This window comes from Giraffa tippelskirchi, chromosome 5 (assembly GCF_054371585.1).
Source record: "Giraffa tippelskirchi isolate mGirTip1 chromosome 5, T2T-mGirTip1v1.2.pri, whole genome shotgun sequence".
Classification (NCBI taxonomy): domain Eukaryota; kingdom Metazoa; phylum Chordata; class Mammalia; order Artiodactyla; family Giraffidae; genus Giraffa; species Giraffa tippelskirchi.
The window spans coordinates 48,251,869-48,269,009 of NC_137279.1; the positions used below are offsets into that span (position 1 = coordinate 48,251,869).

The 17,141-nt window shown below is 45.2% G+C and overlaps 1 protein-coding gene across 1 annotated transcript in view; it reads right to left on the reverse strand.

Moving 5' to 3' along the window:
* LOC145505125 (kinesin-like protein KIF28P) overlaps window positions 1-17,141 on the reverse strand; it is a 69,300-nt gene continuing 52,159 nt past the window's right edge. Inside the window, exons 16-23 of the mRNA XM_081486895.1 lie at window positions 16,614-16,721; window positions 9,685-9,959; window positions 7,613-7,747; window positions 6,543-6,709; window positions 6,197-6,305; window positions 5,770-5,931; window positions 4,971-5,133; window positions 1-153 (exon numbers count right to left, since the gene is read on the reverse strand). Of these exons, the coding sequence (XP_081343021.1) occupies window positions 1-153; window positions 4,971-5,133; window positions 5,770-5,931; window positions 6,197-6,305; window positions 6,543-6,709; window positions 7,613-7,747; window positions 9,685-9,959; window positions 16,614-16,721 (1,272 nt within the window). The remainder of the gene's footprint in view (window positions 154-4,970; window positions 5,134-5,769; window positions 5,932-6,196; window positions 6,306-6,542; window positions 6,710-7,612; window positions 7,748-9,684; window positions 9,960-16,613; window positions 16,722-17,141) is intronic.

Here is a 17,141-nt window from a genome sequence, read left to right on the forward strand (position 1 = left end):
CTATTCCGTATGCAATAAACATTCTTTCTTCTGTTTCACTATAAGAGCAACATCATTTTTCAGTTTCCACAAGCTGGATTCAAGTAGGTCCCCAAAGTCCTTTAACATTTGTGACTGTTGGTGTACAAATGGCCGAAGCATTTGATCATCTTCCTAAAAATAAAGAAAAAAATGATATTATTGTCAAACCACAAATTCATATGCCCAATGCACAGTGAAGCCAAACAAACTGAAATAATAGAGTTTGGAGCAGTGAAGCTTGTATTAGTTGAGGAGGCGCCAACTCTGAAGATGGGAGACCTAGACTCATCTCAAATCCATCCTGCTGGCTGGCCAGGGCGCAAGGGTTTTAAAAGCAAAAGTAAAGGGGGTGGGGGGGTGGTATGTGATTTCAGCTCCCCTGTAAGACCTCAGTTGCAGACTTCCAAGCATCATCTTGTAACTTGCGTCTGTCACTGAGTATGATTGACCTGTGAGTCCTAGCAAACTAGTATATCATGGTCTCGTGATCCCTTAACTTCTTTTGGAGAGAGAGCAAAAGCAATGATGGTTATTTACCTCGTGATGGCTCAGGAGTTCAGTTCTTAATTGACCCAGTGTCACTAATTTTAAGACTGCTTGTGTTTTAGGAAGGGGAACCCCTTTCAGGGCCAGAAAGTGGACTCTGGTCTAATATTCAGAAATTAATTGTCAGAGGAGACACACGTGTTGACAAAGCAAGAGATTTTATTGGGAAGGGATGCCCAGGCGGAGAGCAGTAGGGTAAGGGAACCCAGGAGAACTGCTCTGCCACATGGCTCACAGTGGGTTTTATGGTGATGGGATTAGTTTCTGAGTTGTCTTTGGCCAATTATTCTGATTCAGAATCTTTCCTGCTGGTGCGCGCATTGCTCAGCCAAGATGGACGGCAGTGAGAAGGATTCTGGGAGGTGGTTGGACATGTGGTGTCACCTTTTGACCTTTCCTGAACTCTTCCAGTTGGTGATGGCTTATTAGTTCCATATTCCTTACCAGGACCTCCTGTCATAAAATAACTCATGCAAATGGTGACTATGGTGCCTGGCCAGGGTGAGTGGTTTCAGTAAGTGTGATTCCCCTAACACTTGGGGCCATTTGATAGAGCATTATCTCCACAGTTCAGGGTCATAAGTCAAAGCATTGTTTTAAGCTGACAATCATGGAAAAGATGATGCTAGGCTTGTTCTTCCTTTGTGTCTGTGGTCCCTCACTCCCCTAGTTAGTAACTGCTTGAATCTGCTCTTTGGAACTCAGGGAACGTCTAAGAGAGGAAAGCCTTTTTCTATAAACAAGAAACGAGGAACACAGAGGGGATTTGTACTCAGGAGGGCCTGAAGTGTCCTGCTCCGTTTCAATCTTAGTAGACTCACTTCAATACAATAAAAGGATGGTGTGTGTACATGAGGGGGTGCCCAGTAAAGCTGCATTTGAAAGCTGCTACCAGAGGCAACAACTCACCTAGGAACAGGTCTGGTTTAGGAAGCTTGTCTAAATGACCCTTTACTTATTGTCAACAGGGAAAATTGGTGAGAGAATCCAAATATTTGGGACTGGTATAATACTGTAGACATTCTGAAGTTTGCAAAGGACCATGTGGGTGGGGATTCTCCCATCGATAGGCTTGGCTGATATACCCTTGCCCCATAGGAGCAAGTGCCCCCTGAGAAGGGACTGCAGATTCCACTGTGGGCCAGGGCACCTGTGAGCAATGGTAGAGGAGGTGACGGTGCTCACAGAGATGAGCAGTGGGCAGGGGGCAGGTAGTGTGTCATGGCATCTCCTTTGAGTTTCTGTTTCCCTGATGATTAGTGAAATGCCTGCCCAAATACTTTGGCCATTTTTTCCAATGTGTTTTGCCACGTGTTGTCTTTCTTATTTTAATAAAATAAATATGTAGTTGTTTGTTTATTCAGGATACTGATGTCACCAATTCAGCAGACATGAGTTTGAGCAAACTCTGGGAGATGGTAAAGGACAGGGAAGCCTGGTGTGCTGCAGTCCATGGAGTCACAAAGTGTTGGACATGACTGAGTGACTGGACAACAACAATAACAATACAAATAGATTCTCCCAGGTTGTCTTATTTTTTACTTTATTTTTAGTGTCTTTCACCACACTAGTTTTTCCTTTCTTTCTTGTGAGCTGAGTGCCGAAGAATTGATGCTTTTGAACTGAGGTGTTGGAGAAGACTCTTGAGAGTTCCTTGGACTTCAAGGAGATCAAACCAGTCAATCCTAAAGGAAATCATTCCTGACTATTCAATGGAAGGACTGATGTTGAAGCTGAAGCTCCAATCCTTTGGCCACCTGATGGGAAGAACTGACTCATTGGAAAAGGCCCTAATGCTAGGAAAGATTGAAGGCAGGAGGGAAGGAGATGACAGAGGATAAGATGATTGGATGGCATCACTGACTCGATGGACATGAGTTTGAGCAAGCTCAAGGAGTTGGTGATGGACAGGGAAGCCTGGTGTGCTAAAGTCCATGGGGTCACAAAGAGTTGGACATGACTGAGCAACTGAACTGAACCGATACATCCAAAAGTGTGCCCAAAATGTATGCATAGGTACAAATTAAACACATCTGCTCAAGAAAACACTCTGTCTCTTGATTTCCTCCTGGTCTCCCCATTTCCCCACCCCCAGAAGCAACCACTAACCTAAATCGATCATCATTTCTTGCCACCTAGAAAACAGCCCTAAACAGCCCTATATTTTGCCTGTTTTCTGGCCACTTGTGCCATAATTTACTTATCTTCTATAGACATGCATTAGGATGTTTCCATTTGGGGGGCTATAATGGAAATGGTTAAAATACCATCTTATGCATATATGCGTGGGTTTCTACAGGATTTTTCACCTGGATCACCATCTGAACCACAGAACATAAAATGACTTGAATGACTATCTCCCCAGTTCTCTCAGGAATGGTGTATAACAAGAGCCATTCCAGATAGGTAGGAGAAAAATTAATTCATTATGCTGGGGGAAGCACACTGATTGAAACCACCCACCCTGGCCAGGCACCATAGTAACCATTCACATGAGTTGTTTTATGACAGGAGATCCTGTTAAGGAATACGGAACTAATAAGCCACCACCAACTGGAAGAGTTTGGGAAAGGTCGAAAGGAGACACCACATGTCCGTCCACTTCCCAGAATCCCTCTTGCTAGCATCCATCTTGGCTGAGCAATGCGTGTGCCACCAGGAAAGACTCTGAATTAGAATGATTGGCCAAAGACCACCCGGAAACTAATCCCATCACCATAAAACCTGAGACTGAGCCACTGACAGAGCTGTTCTCCTGGGTTCCCTTAGCCTACTGCTCTCCACCCGGGTGCCCTTTCCCAATAAAATCTCTTGCTTTGTCAGCACGTGTGTCTCCTCGAACAACTCATTTCCAACTGTTAGACAAGAGCCCAGTTTCGGGCTCTGGAAGGGGTCCCCCTTCCTGCAACAATTACATATATAGCATGCCAAGAGAGGTGGCTTTCAAACTTGAGTCAAAGGCAGAATCATCTAGAGGGCTTGTTAAAGCACTGTTGACTGGGCCTCACACCCAGAGATTCTGACTCAGCAGGTCTGGGAGGGGACCCTGGAATTTGCATTTCTAACAAGATTCCAGATAATGCTGCAGCTGCTGACTGGGAGGACCACACTTTGAGAACCTCTGCCTCAGGGCATGAAGGCGCTGTTCTCTACAGAACCAGTTTACTCTGTGGAGAAGAGGAATTGAATTGCAGGCTAATCGGAGAGGTGCGTCTTTGACTTTTATTAGATAAATGGCAACAATTTTTTAAGTTTTTATACTGATTTATGGGCTTCTCTGGTGGCTCAGTGCTAAAGAATCCACCTGCCAACGCAGCAGACCGGGGCTCAATCCCTGTGTCAGGAAGGTCCCCTGGAGAAGGGATTGGCAACCCACTCCAGTATTCTTGCCTGGAAAATTTCGTGGACAGAGGAGCCTGGTGGGCTACAGTCCATGGGGTCGGAAAGAGTTGGACGTAACTGAGTGACTGACACATACACACACCCAATCTGGTTGTTGTGAGAACTCAGTCAGTAAATATAAAAACACTTAGTAAGTATTATATGTTGCTTTTTTTAGTTGCCAAATGGTGTCCAACTCTGCAACCCCATGGACTATAGTCCACAAGTTTCCTCTGTCCATGGGATTTGCCACGCAAGATACTGGAGTGGGTAGCCATTCCCTTCTCCAGGGTATCTTCCTGCCCCAGGGATCGAACCCGTGTCTCTTACATCTAACCTGCATTGGTAGGCGGGTTCTCTACCACTAGTGCCACCAGGGAAGCCCCCAAGTGTTATATAAATGTATGCTATTATGACTATTACTTTTTATCCCCCTTTCCAATCTTTATACCTTTTATTTCTGGCCTTGCTGCACTGGCTAGAACCTAAAATACAATGTCAGAAAAAAGTGAAGATGAGTGACATCTATGATTTACCATTAAGATTATGCTTCCTGTGTGTTTAACACTGCCTTTATCAGATTAAGGAATGCCCATTTTGTTCCTAGTTTGCTAAAAGTTTTCATCGTGGGAGGATGCTGAATTTTATCACATGTTTTTTTCAGTATCTATTGAAGTAACCATGATTTTTCTCCTATAATATTTTAGTGTGATGAATTATATTTCTTTGGTTTTATAACAATAAAGCAAACTTGCACTTCTAGGATATTCTATATGTCATAAACTGAAGGAATGTCAGTCCTGCAAGGGCCACAGCCTCCTTGAACTGACCGGGTGTACACTAAAGTGAAAAATGAGAGCAGAGGTGGGTGGAAGCCTGAAAACAGCAGACTCACAGTGTTCCCGGCCTTGACCTGCTCTTCCCTAACACACACACCCCCATCCTCGGGAAATGCTGTTCTATCCAAGAGCTACATTAAATGGAAAGATAGTCCATTGGCTCCCAGGATGCAGGGTACTTACAGGAGGTTTATAATGTCTCAGTTTGAGAAACTGCCTTCTGGCTACGTTCATGCTTTGGTAGAACACCTTAAGAGCTCTGGCGAATTCTCTCTCGTAGCTGGCTTGCTGGGTGGTGCACATTTGATTAATCTCTCTGGCTGCTGGCCCTTGTGCTGTCATCCCAGTGATCTTTCGGGTGCTGGAAGGCTGATGTGCTGAAGGTGGAAGATAAGAGAATGTTTATTTGTTCATCTCAAACCAGTCAATCCTAGAGGAAATCAACCCTGAATATTCATTGGGAGGACTAATGCTGAAGTTGAAGTCCCAATACTTCGTCTACCTGATGTGAAGAGCTGACTCATTGGAAAAGACCCTGATCCTGGTAAAGATTGAGGGCAGGGGGAGAAGAGGGTGGCAGAGGATGAGATGGTTCATGAATTTGAGCAAACACTGGGAGTTGTGAAAGACAGGGAAGACTGGCGTGCTGCAGTCCATGGGGTCTCAAAGAGTTGGACACGACTAAGTGACTGACCAACAACTATTTATCTACATATTTATATATTTAATTATCTTGGTGGCATTGTACTAAATCATCAATTATCAGGTACCAATTGGGACCTATCCATAGAAATCTTACAAGGAAAAAATGTTCTGCTTTTTTTTAAAAACTGAAACTAGATATTTACTCATTTAATTAGCCCCCAAGTAAAATAAATAAATTTATTAAAAAAAAAAAAAAAAAAAAAAAAAAAGCTCATTCCTTAGAAAGAAAATACACATCACAAATGTAGGAGTCTAGAGAAAGTCTAAACACCAAGATTTGAGCAGCCTCTCACCTTGTTGACTAGAACTGGTTCTCTCAATAGATTCTTTAAGAAGCACATTTTCCTCTCTGAGGAGTCTGTTTATGTTTCTGAGCAGTTCCGTCTCCTGTTCTAACTTGAGCAGCTTCAGATAAAGCTCTGGTATCTGGTTTGAGGTACTCTACAGAAACAAGTTGGGTTAGCCTTGTGTGCATTATTTGCATATCCTTTGAGACTGGCCGTTGTTCCTATCTTATGAAAACTGGATGGGGTGCAGTGAGGGGTGGGTGGTAACCAGGGTTTAAGACCCTCAAGATACACAGGAGTAAATCAAGAAAGAGGCTTTTTAATGGGAAGGAACATTGATGATCCCCAAGCAACTATTATCTGAGATTTTTTTTAGTCATCTGTGACATCTATTTTTAACATGACTTAAATAAACACACCTGACCTGTATCCATCACAGCGGAAATTTTCTTCGTGTCCACCAGAATGTGGCCTTCACCTGTGACCATGAGGTCCAGCCGAGAGCAGCTCAGTTCAGCACAGCCTTCTGTAGTGTGAGGGAGATACCATCAAGGAAAGAAATGTCTCATCCTCCACTAGCAGTATTGTGTGAGGAGGTTTAAACCATGTAATCAACTGTGGACTAAAACCCAGAGGCTCAGGAGAAGACAGCTCTTGGCCACTGCTGTCAAGACCCTGACAACCTCCCCCTGCAGCCCTAAGATATACAACATGATATCTGACTGAGGGATGCACCAGGAAAAAGGGGAGGTAAGCATGGTACCTTGAAGACCCCATAAATCAACAATGAGAGCGTTTGTCTGTAAATAATTCAGAAACTCCTGAGATGCATTTAAGGTTGTAAATTGGACAGTCTCATCAATTTGGGGATTCACAATTTTCCATACAGGCTTGGTATATAAAGTGTTTGGAAGGTCATAAATTCTGTACCTGAGAAAAGAACAGAAAACATAACTCAAAACCATAAGGGATACGTTTCTAAAGGAAAGTATCAGGTGAGCCAAAGAATTGTAGCCTGCTCTGTTTAGTTGATAAGGCGTGTGTGCTCAGTCATGTCCAATTCTGCGACCCCATGGGTTGTAGCCTGCCAGGCTCTGCTGTCCTTGGAATTTTGCAGGCAAGACTATTGGAGTGGATTGCCATTTAGTTGATAAAAGATGACCTACAATTGATTCTCCTAATTGCCACCTCCAACATCTCAGCTATTCAACATGGATATCATCATTACATAGATAATACTTATTAAAGGTCTAATAAAAAGAGAAAAGGATTTTGATACTTTCTACTTAGATAATCTAAAGCTGCTAATTTTCCACATGAGGTTGTGGTTTGTTTTTAGTCCTTCAAAATCTCCCTTCTTTATTGCTTCATCTTTGAGAATCCTTTTAGCCTAATTAGTTTAAGCGTATCTGGTGCCTCTATCATATCACACACAGTCTTTTTGTTTCCAACTAAAAAAAGAAAATAAACCCAATCATCCTACTTTGGTAACACACGTTCACTAGATGCTCTTTCTGATCATTAAAATTCCCGACTCTTGGCTTCAATTACTTAGAAGAATCAGAACCTGTACACAGTGACCTGAGGGACATGTGACTTCTCCTTCTGTTAAGCGGAGGGAGGAAATAGTCATGTGGGGGTTGAACAAGCAAAAAAACTTAAGAAAATGTCACGATCAGCTCATTCTTAAAACTTGAGGAAGATTTCTTCCTCTGTTAAGCAGACAGAATGTCATGATCAACCCATTCTTAAAATTTGAGGAAAGGCTCCCTCCCACCAGGGCCCACAGGCTAAGCGGTTCACATTCAGCAGCTCGGTGGGGCAGGCTGGTACCCCATCTGAACACCCCTCTCTGCATCTTCCTTTAGCCACTTGGTGCCAAGGCACTGCACAAGGTGAATCTGGAAATCCATCCTCTTGCCCAGCAGCTCCAATGGGTCAGTAACCACATCTTCCTCACCACGTGCTCTATAAACAGAAGAGGTAAACATTGATCACAGGTTAACCTGGGCCCAAGCAAGTTAGACTGATGTCAGTGAGGATTACACAGACGCCTTGTGTGTGTCAGTCACTCAGTCGTGCTGGACTCTTTGTAACCCCATGGACTGAAGCCAAGCAGGCTCCTCTGTCCATGGAATTCTCCAGGCAAGAATACTGGAGTGAGTAGCCATTCCCTTCTCCGGGGATCCTGACTCAGGAATCAAAGCCGGGTCTCCTGCATCATTGCAGGTGGATTCTTTGCAATCTGAGCCACCAGGGAAGCCCTAAGAGACAGCCAAATTCTCTGAAGGCAGGATGGGTAATATTACTAGCTGTAGAATTCATTCATTGAAGAGACATATCACAAGAGCCCAGTCTGCTCTTGTACTTCAAGATATGGACTTTCTCAAGGAGGAGACAGGAATATAACAGCTTCTTGCAATAAATGCACCCAGGTGTGGATGCCAAACTGCCATTGAAGATTTAGGTAGGTTCCCAAGGGGGCAGAGGGGCTGCCACCTAGAGAAAGCCAGCTGGCTGGCCGCAGGCAGCCTCTCCAGGTGTCATTCCCCTTGGTGAACCCTTCACAGTCCAGAGTCAACTCCAGGCCCATAGGCTCAGAAACCAGTTTGGAAAGCTTTCCAACAGGATACCTCTCTCACATCAACCGAGCTCACAGAGATTGAAACCTGTAAACTATAATGCCACTTTACTAATTCAGAGTGAGAAATACAACCATCAGGCAGCCTAGGAGCCTGGGGTAGCAACATGCCCAGAAAGTTACTTAGAGTTCCAGTAAAGACAATGAGGCACTGGTCATCTTAGTCTTTTAGTCACAAGACTTGGCGGTTTTCTTGCTCACTTGTTGAGGCTGTTTCTTCTTCAGAAGGACAAAAAGGTTGCATCGGCTAGCCCCTGAAGATGCTGGCACCCAGACCAGGCCTCCTGCCGGCCTCTTCACTTAGAGTTGCTGAGAGGTGTTAGCTTTTGTAAAAACTCTCCCAGCTGCCTCTGGCCCAGAGAGAGGAAACAGGGAGACAACCTCTGTGTGTGTGTGTGTAAGTTTCTCAGTCATGTCCAACTCTATGTGACCCCATGGACTGTAGCCCACCAGGCTCCTGTGTTCATGGAATTCTCTAGGCAAGAATACTGGAGTGGGTTACCATTCCCTTCTCTAGGGGATCTGCCTGACCCAGGGATCGAACCCATGTCTCCTGTATTGCAGGTAAATTCTTTACTATCTGAGCCACCAGAGAAGCCCCAGGGACAACCTGAGGGGACACTAAAGGTTATACAGTGGAGTTAGCACAAAGATCAGATAACAGCTCAGAATGGGGCCACACAAGGAAACAAAGATACCACAGTTCCTTCCTTGAGAAAAGGAACCAAGAAATTAACAGAGCCTGTCCAGGGAGGCAGGGTGAACTACAAAATCAGCTTCCTGCTTCTGGTTCTTAGGTCTGGTCAGCAGGGCTGAGGACTAATGCTGAAAAGAACAAATGTGCGTGGTGGGTTACAGACCTCACAGGCACCAGGAAGGGTGGGGGAGGGTGGAAGGTTCTATGGCACCCTTGGCTTCTCTACCGACCCAGATCTCTGGGCTCATGTCCATGTCTCATGTCCATGTCTCCCTTCTACTACAGTCCTGCCTCTGCAGGGTATTCTCATTCCTTTGGTCCTCTAGGGCAGTGTGAGCTGCTCAAAGACTGCTGGATGTGGGGTTTTAAATATTCCAGGTCAGCTGATTTGGCTGCCTTGGCAAAATCAGATATGATGAGGCCAAATTATGAATGAACAAGCTTATTTGTTTGTCTCAGGAGTGACCTCTTCAGGGTACCAAGTTCTCCCCTTCCAGGAGAACTCAGGCTTGCTGTGAGTTTTCTGTGTGACCCAGAACTAGACCAGGAGGTGGCAGAGATACCCACTGTCCTGTCGGGGAGCAGGGGGTTATGTGGATTTGCAACACTGCCTCTTCCAGCCCGTCATAGTTCAGAAATTCCACTTGCTCCTCGAACTTCATGCAGTAGGCAAGGGACTGGAGCCAGATGTGAGCGGAGCCCAGGTGAACAACCTCGACAGGATCCCAGAAAGGGTCATCTTCCTGGGCTACCTGGCTGTCTTCTCCATCGAGAAAACGCTGGTAAAGTTCCTCCATTAGGAATTTCCTATTGATAAATTTGACTTTTGACCAAATCCACACCTGGAAACACAAAGGTACATCATTAATTTTTGATTCCGTCTGCTGCTCTAACAATTCATTTCTATGGTTTTTCCCAGCATGCTCTCTCTGATGGGCTACCCAAGACCAATGACAATTTCATCAAACTCAGCTTTGGTGAGGACCTTCAAGAGCACTACTTTCATTGCTGACCTATCTACTTCAGCATTGCTGGATCCCAGGAAATGACTTAGAGGAAATGATGGACTTAGAAAAGACTTTCCCAGGAGAAATGAAAGTTTGAGCTTGTGGTATACAGAAGAAAGACCTTCAGAGATATCCATGTCCCAGTCTCTGGAATCTGTGAATATATTCTCTTACATGGCAAAGAGGAATTAAGTTTGCTTATCAACCAACCTTAAAATAGGGAGTTTAGCTTGCATTATTCAGATGGGCCCAGTGTAATCACATGGGCCTTAAATGTAGAAGAGAGAGGCAGAAGAGAGGGTCAGAGAAAGAGAGATGGCAACAGAAGCAGGGTCGGGGATGCTATGTGGAGAACTTTGAAGATGGCCATGAGCCAAGGAACGTAAGTGGCTCTAGAAGCTTGAAAAAGCAACGAAATGTATCCTCCCCTCAAGCCTCCAGAGAGCAAAACATCCCTCCTGACACCTTGCTTTTAACCCAGTGACATCTGAGTTGCATTTTTCACAAATTCATTTATTTATTTTATTTATTTTTGGTTGTGCTGGGCTTTCTTTGTGTGGACTTTCTCTAATTGAGCTGAGTGGGGCTACTCTTCATTGAGATGCATGGGCTTCTCATAGCATTGACTTTTCTTGTTGAGGAGCACAGGCTCTAGGCTCTTCACACAGTTGCAGCACACAGGCTCAGCAGTTGTGAGTCCTGGACTCTAATTGTGGCACATGGGCTTCGTTGCTCTGCAGAATATAGAATCTCCCCAGTCCAGGGATCAAAACTTTGTCCTCCGCAGTGGCAGGCAAACTCTTATCCACTGCACCACCAGAGAAGTCCTGTGTTGGGCTTTTAACCTACTGAACTATAAGATAATAAATTGGTGTGCTCACACCCAGTGAGCAGAAAATCCACGATAAGAGCCTGGCACTGGTCTGTCCCCGCAGTAGGTGAGGGACAGGGCCTTGTACCAACAGTGATCACTGAGAGAGTGTACAAAAGCATAAGCCAAAATAAGAAGAATTCCAGGTAGGCAGAAAATTTCTTGATGATAAATGCCATATCAGAAGTGGTTACCAGGAGGCGTGGGCACCATGGAGGAGTAGGAAGGCCCTGAGCTTGCCTCCTCCTGTCGGCATGCCAAAATTAGAACTATTTACAGAGCAGCTGTTGGTGAGGAAGAACTGAAGACAAGCAGAAAGGATCCCTGGCAACTGAAGGTATAAAGAGGGAACCACAGAGGATGGGTAGGAGGGGCAGAGACACAGCATAATCAAGACCCACTCCTAGGTGGGCAACTCACAAACAGGAAGATGATTACCATTACGGAGTTTCTTGCCAAGGAGTGAGGGGTCTGAGCCCCACATCTGGCTCCCTGGCCTGGGAGTTCTGCACTGGGAAGACCAGCCTCCAGAATGTTTGCCTTTGAAGGCCAAGCCAGGCTTATTTTCAGGAGAGTTAGAGGGCTGTGGGAAATGTAGACTTCACTCTTAAAGTGAAAGTGTTAGTTGCTCAGTTGTGTCTGACTCTTTGGACTGTAGCCCACCAGGCTTCTCTGTCCATGGAATTCTCCAGGCAAGAATACTGGAGTGGGTTGCCATTCGCTTCTCCATTCCTGGGATCGAACCTGGGTCTCTTGCATTGCAGGCAGATTCTTTACCATCTGAGCCACCAGGGAAGCCCCTCACTCTTAAAGTGCTCATGCAAAATCTCACATGCTCCAAAATCCAGTACAGAGATAGCAATTTGAAATATGCCTGGGTCAGATCCCCTGGCTGATCTTGGAGAACCTCCTGGAGAGATAAGAGGCAACTGGAGCTCCCCCGGGGAACACAGATGCTGATGGAAGCCGTGGGAAAGGCGGGGAGGGTTGTTCTACCAAGAGGATACAAGTACTGACAAGTACTGGTTTGAGTCTTTCCTCTAGTTTATCAGCCCTGGGATCTGGCCCCGTGCACCAGCTAGTCAGCACCAGTCCTAGCTTACCTCAGGCCAAGCAGGCAGTGGCAGGGGTACAGCCTCCACCATCAGTGAGCTGTTTCCTAAGAAGCCCCTGAACCCCCAGCTGCCAGGGGACCCAGTCCCATCCACCAGAGGGCCCAGGCCCCAGCCCTGCCTAGTAGTGCATCAAAACCAGCTCTAGGTCCCGCAGGACCATGCAACCAGAGCCTGCAGGACACAGCCTCACCCACCAGTAGGTCCACAGCAACTCCAGGACCTGCAGGACTCTGCAGCCAGAGACCTAAGACCTGGCTTCACCAGAAGGCCAGTACTAGCCCTGGGACCCCACAAGCCTCAACCCAGCCCACCAGCAAGCCCACGGCAGCTCTGAGAAACTTAGGCATCTCAAGAGCTGCCTCAGGATCCAGCTCCACTCACCAGTGGGCTGACAACAGCAGTGGAACAGCCCAGGTCCCACAGGCAGCCACATCAGGAACCGGCCTCACCCACCCACAGGCAACAGTAGCACTGAGACCCCTGGCCTTGCAAACAGAACCCAGCTCCATTCCATTCATCACTGGGCCAGGACTAGCCCAGGACCCCTGGGGCTCCACAGCCAGCCACCTCTTTACCCAGCCCCAACCACAAGTGGCTGGCAACCTCCAAAAAGCAGGCCCTGGAAACCAACCAGACCAGGAGGCAGCCATGCCTACCAGATCACCCACAGTAGTCATCCCCCCTACAACAGAAGGGCCCACACAGCCCATGTGGGAGGCACTCCTAGAGCATACAGCTCTGGAGACCAGAGGGGAGGGAGCTTCTGGGACACATAGGATGTCTCCTACAAAAGGCCACTTCTCCAAGATTGGGGGATGTGACCAACCTACCAGACACATAGAAATAAAAAAATTAGTCAAGATAAGGCAATAAAGAAACATGTTCCAAATGAAGGGAATAAGATTAAAAAAAAGAACAAAGTGAAGTGGAGACAAGCAACCTACCCAATAAAGAATTCTAAATAATGATCATGTTGTTGTTCAGTTTCTCAGTCAGTCAGTTGGACAGTCAAGAGTCATGTCCAACTCTTTGCAACCCCATGGACTGCAGCATGCCAGGCTTCCCTGTCCTTCACCATCTCTTGGAGCTTGCTCAAACTCGTATCCATTGAGTCAGTGATGTGATCCAACCATCTCATCCTCTGTTGTCCCCTTCTCCTCCTGCCTTCAATCTTTCCCAGCATCAGGGTCTTTTCTAATGAGTCAGCTCTATGCATCAGGTGGCCAAAGTATTGGAGCTTCAGCATTAGTCCTTCCAATGAATATTCTGGGTTGATTTCCTTTAGGATTGACTGGTTTGATCTCCTTGCTGTCCAAGGGACTCTCAAGATCTTTTTCAGCACCACAGTTCAAAAGCATCAATTCTTTGCTGCTCAGCCTTCTTTATGGTCCAACTCTCATATCCATACATGACTGCTGGGAAAACCATTACATTGACTATATGGACCTTTGTCAGCAAATAAAGATGCTCAAAGAACTTGGGAAAAGAAGCGAGGAATGCAGTGAAATGTTTAACAAAGATTTAGAAAATATAAAAATGAATCAGAGCTGAGGAATAATTGAAATGAAAAAAATACACTAGAAAGAATCAATAGTAGATTAGATGATACAGAGGAACATATCAACAAACTGGAAGAGAGAGTAGTGAAAATCATTGAAACTGAACATAAAAAGAAAAAATAATTTTTTAAAAAGAACAGTTTAAGACATCTCTGGGACAGCATTAATCATATTAATATTTGCACAATAAGGGTCCCAGAAGGAGGAGAGAGAGAAAAGTGCAGAGAACTTATTTGAAGAAATAAATAATAGCTGAAAACTTCTCTAACTTGGAAAAGGAAACAGACATTCAAGTCTAGGAAGCATGGAGAGTCCCAAACAAGATGATCCTAAAGATATTTACACCAAGACTCATTGGTTAAAATGGCAAAACTTAAAGACAGACTCTTAAGAGCAGAAAGAGAAAAATAACGTACAAGAGAATTCCCATAAGGCTATTAGCTAACTTTTCAGCAGAAACTTTGTTGGTCAAGGGCAATGGCATGACATATTTTAAATGATGGAAGGAAAAAAACCATACAAGCAAGAATATTGTACCCAGCAAGGCTATAATTCAATTTAAAGGAGAGATAAAAATTTTATAGAGAAGCAAAAGGTAAAAGAGTTCAGCACCACTAAAGTGGCTTTACATTCATGATAAAAACTTTCATCAAAGTGGGTATAGAAAGAACATGTCTTAACATAATAAATGCCATTTATGACAAACCCATAGCTATTAATAGCATCATACATAATAGTGAAAAGCTGAAAGTCTTTCCTTTAAAATCAGGCACAAGACAAGCATGTCCACTGTTAGCACTTTTAATTAACATAGTATTAGAAATCTTAGCCATGGCAGTCGGACCATAAAAAGGAATAAAGGCATCCAAATTGGAAGGGAAAATGTAAAATCATCACTATTGGCAGATGACATAGTTTGATATTTAGAAAACCACAGTCTACATTAGAGATACTAAACAAATTCAGTAAATTTGCAAGATACAAGATTAATATACAGAAATCTGTTGCTTTTCCATACACTAATAATGAACTATCAGAAAGAGAACTTGAGAAAACAAGCCCATTTATAATTTCAAAAAAGAAAATAAAATAGCTGAGAAAAATTTAACCAAGGAGGTGAAGGATCTATACTCTAAAAACTATATAACATTAATGAAGGAAATTGAAGATGATTTAAAGAAATGCAAAGATATCCTGTGTTCACAGATTGGAAAAACTAATACTGTTAAAGAGTCCATACCTACCCAAAGCAATCTACAGATTTAATGCAAGTCCTACCAAAATTCCCATGACATTTTTCAGAACTAGAACAAACAATTCTAAACTTTGTATGGAACTACAAAAGACAGAGGATGAGATGGTTAGATAGCATCACTGACCCAACGGGTATGAATCTGAGAAAAGTCCAGGAGACGGTGAAAGACAGGGAAGCCTGGCATGCTACAGTCCATGGGGTTGCAAAGAGTTGGACATGTCTTAGTGACTGAGCAACAACAACAAAAGCAATAAGCAGAAAAGTTAAACCCTGAGAAGCACCAGTCAGTTAGTTGTTCAGTAGAGCAGACCATCCAATGATGGACAAGTCCCTAGCCCCAGCCAGCCCCTTCTCCAGCGGCATGGTCTCTCTACAAGACTCACTGCTCCTAAGGGGGCATGAGGATTGGGAGGGAGCAGCCTACCCAATGGTCACCTGAGCATTAAGGGCACATCCTTTGAAGATGCACTAAGGAGTGAGCATTCAGCTGGAGGGCTGCTCTGAAAACATAAGGGACACTGGCTATAGGCCCACTCTTCCGTTCGTCAGAGGGAGAGGAGAGGGGTCTGAAGTGCCTGAGAAGGGCCTTCCTGACAGTGAGTAATGTCACACATGGGAATGCACCAGCCAGTGGAATTTATAAGACGGTCTCTTCTGGAGTCTTTTTTTTTTTTTTTAATTTATTTATTTGGCTGTGCTGGGTCTTCATTGCTGCTCAAACTTTCCTCTCATTGCCGAGAGTGGGGGCTACTCTCTGGTTTTGGTGCACAGGCTTCTCATTGCTGTGACTTCTCTTGTTGAGGAGCACAAACTCTAGGGTGTGTGGGTAGCTGTGGCACATGGGCTTAGTTGCCCTGAGGCATTTGGGATCTTCCTGGACCAGGGATCAAACCCATGTCCCCTGCATTTGGACTACAAGGAGAGCAAACCAGTCAGTCCTAAAGGAAATCAGTCCTGAATATTCATTGGAAGGACTGATGCTGAAGCTGAAGCTTTAATACTTGGCCACCTGATGTGAAGAGCCGGCTCATTGGAAAAGACCCTGATGCTGGGAAAGACTGCAGGCAGGAGGAGAAGGGGATGACAGAGGACGAGACGGTTGGATGGCATCACTGACTCAATGGATACGAGTTTGAGCAAGCTCCAAGAGATGGTGAAGGACAAGGAAACCTGGTGTGCTGCAGTCCATGGGGTGGCAAAGAGTTGGACACGACTGAGCGACTGAACAACACTTGCATCGGCAGGCAGATTCTTTACCACCGGACCACCAGGAAAGCCCACCTTCTGGAGTCTTAACGAAAGTGTGCCTTTTCTCATTGCTCAGAACGGTAGCCCTCTCTCTCAGGCACTCACACGAACACCATTTTCAGTTGGACAAATTTTCAGGCTTCCTTCGGGTACTAAAACTTTGGAGTCATGATAAAAATAAACAGAAAGTGTTCACTGCCTGTGGATGGGAAAGATCCTAGGTCTTGGTGTTGTGTGGGCTAGAAAAACCAGACGGGGAAATTTAGAGGGTCCTCCTCTCCCCAGAGTTGGTCCCCCAGAATTCCACTCATACTTGGAGCTTATCTTGCCCCTTCGCTGGGGCTCCACAGGCTGTAGCAGGTAAAACTAACCTGTATTCCTAGGAAACCTCCTCAGAAACCTCTCATGTAGTTTCACACCAGCCCCCAGGGGCAGCCTCACCTGATGAGTCCTTTGATGGGTCACCTTCACCGTGACCTCTTTTTGTAGGTCACAGCCCCTGGAATCTGATGAAGCTAAATTCTTCACCTTCAGCTCCATATTAAGTCCCTGGTAAGAAAAACACTTCTCACTAAAGAATTGTACATTTCTCAGCACATACCATCTTTGCAATTTATTTTTCACCCTCTCCACACTCGGACTTTCTGAAAGAAGATGGTCCACCTCTTGCTCCTTGGAATTCCCATCAAGGGAAATGACAAAGCACCCAGAATTTCTCAACAGCATCCTGGAACTATTTCATGTGTACGCCTCACCAAAGTGAGTCTTATGTAAGTTTCCTGATGATTGGGATCCTGTGTCACGAGGGAGTGAAGCTGAACCCAGGCCTTCTCTGGGGTGGAGAAGCCATCAGGATGTGTGCACCCAGAGAAGGACTCTGGAGGACAATCTGGGGTGGGGTGGCCATGGTGGGCAAGCATTGGCCTGGCATCTTGGTGGTCCTGGAGCCCTGGGGGCCAGAGGTAGAAG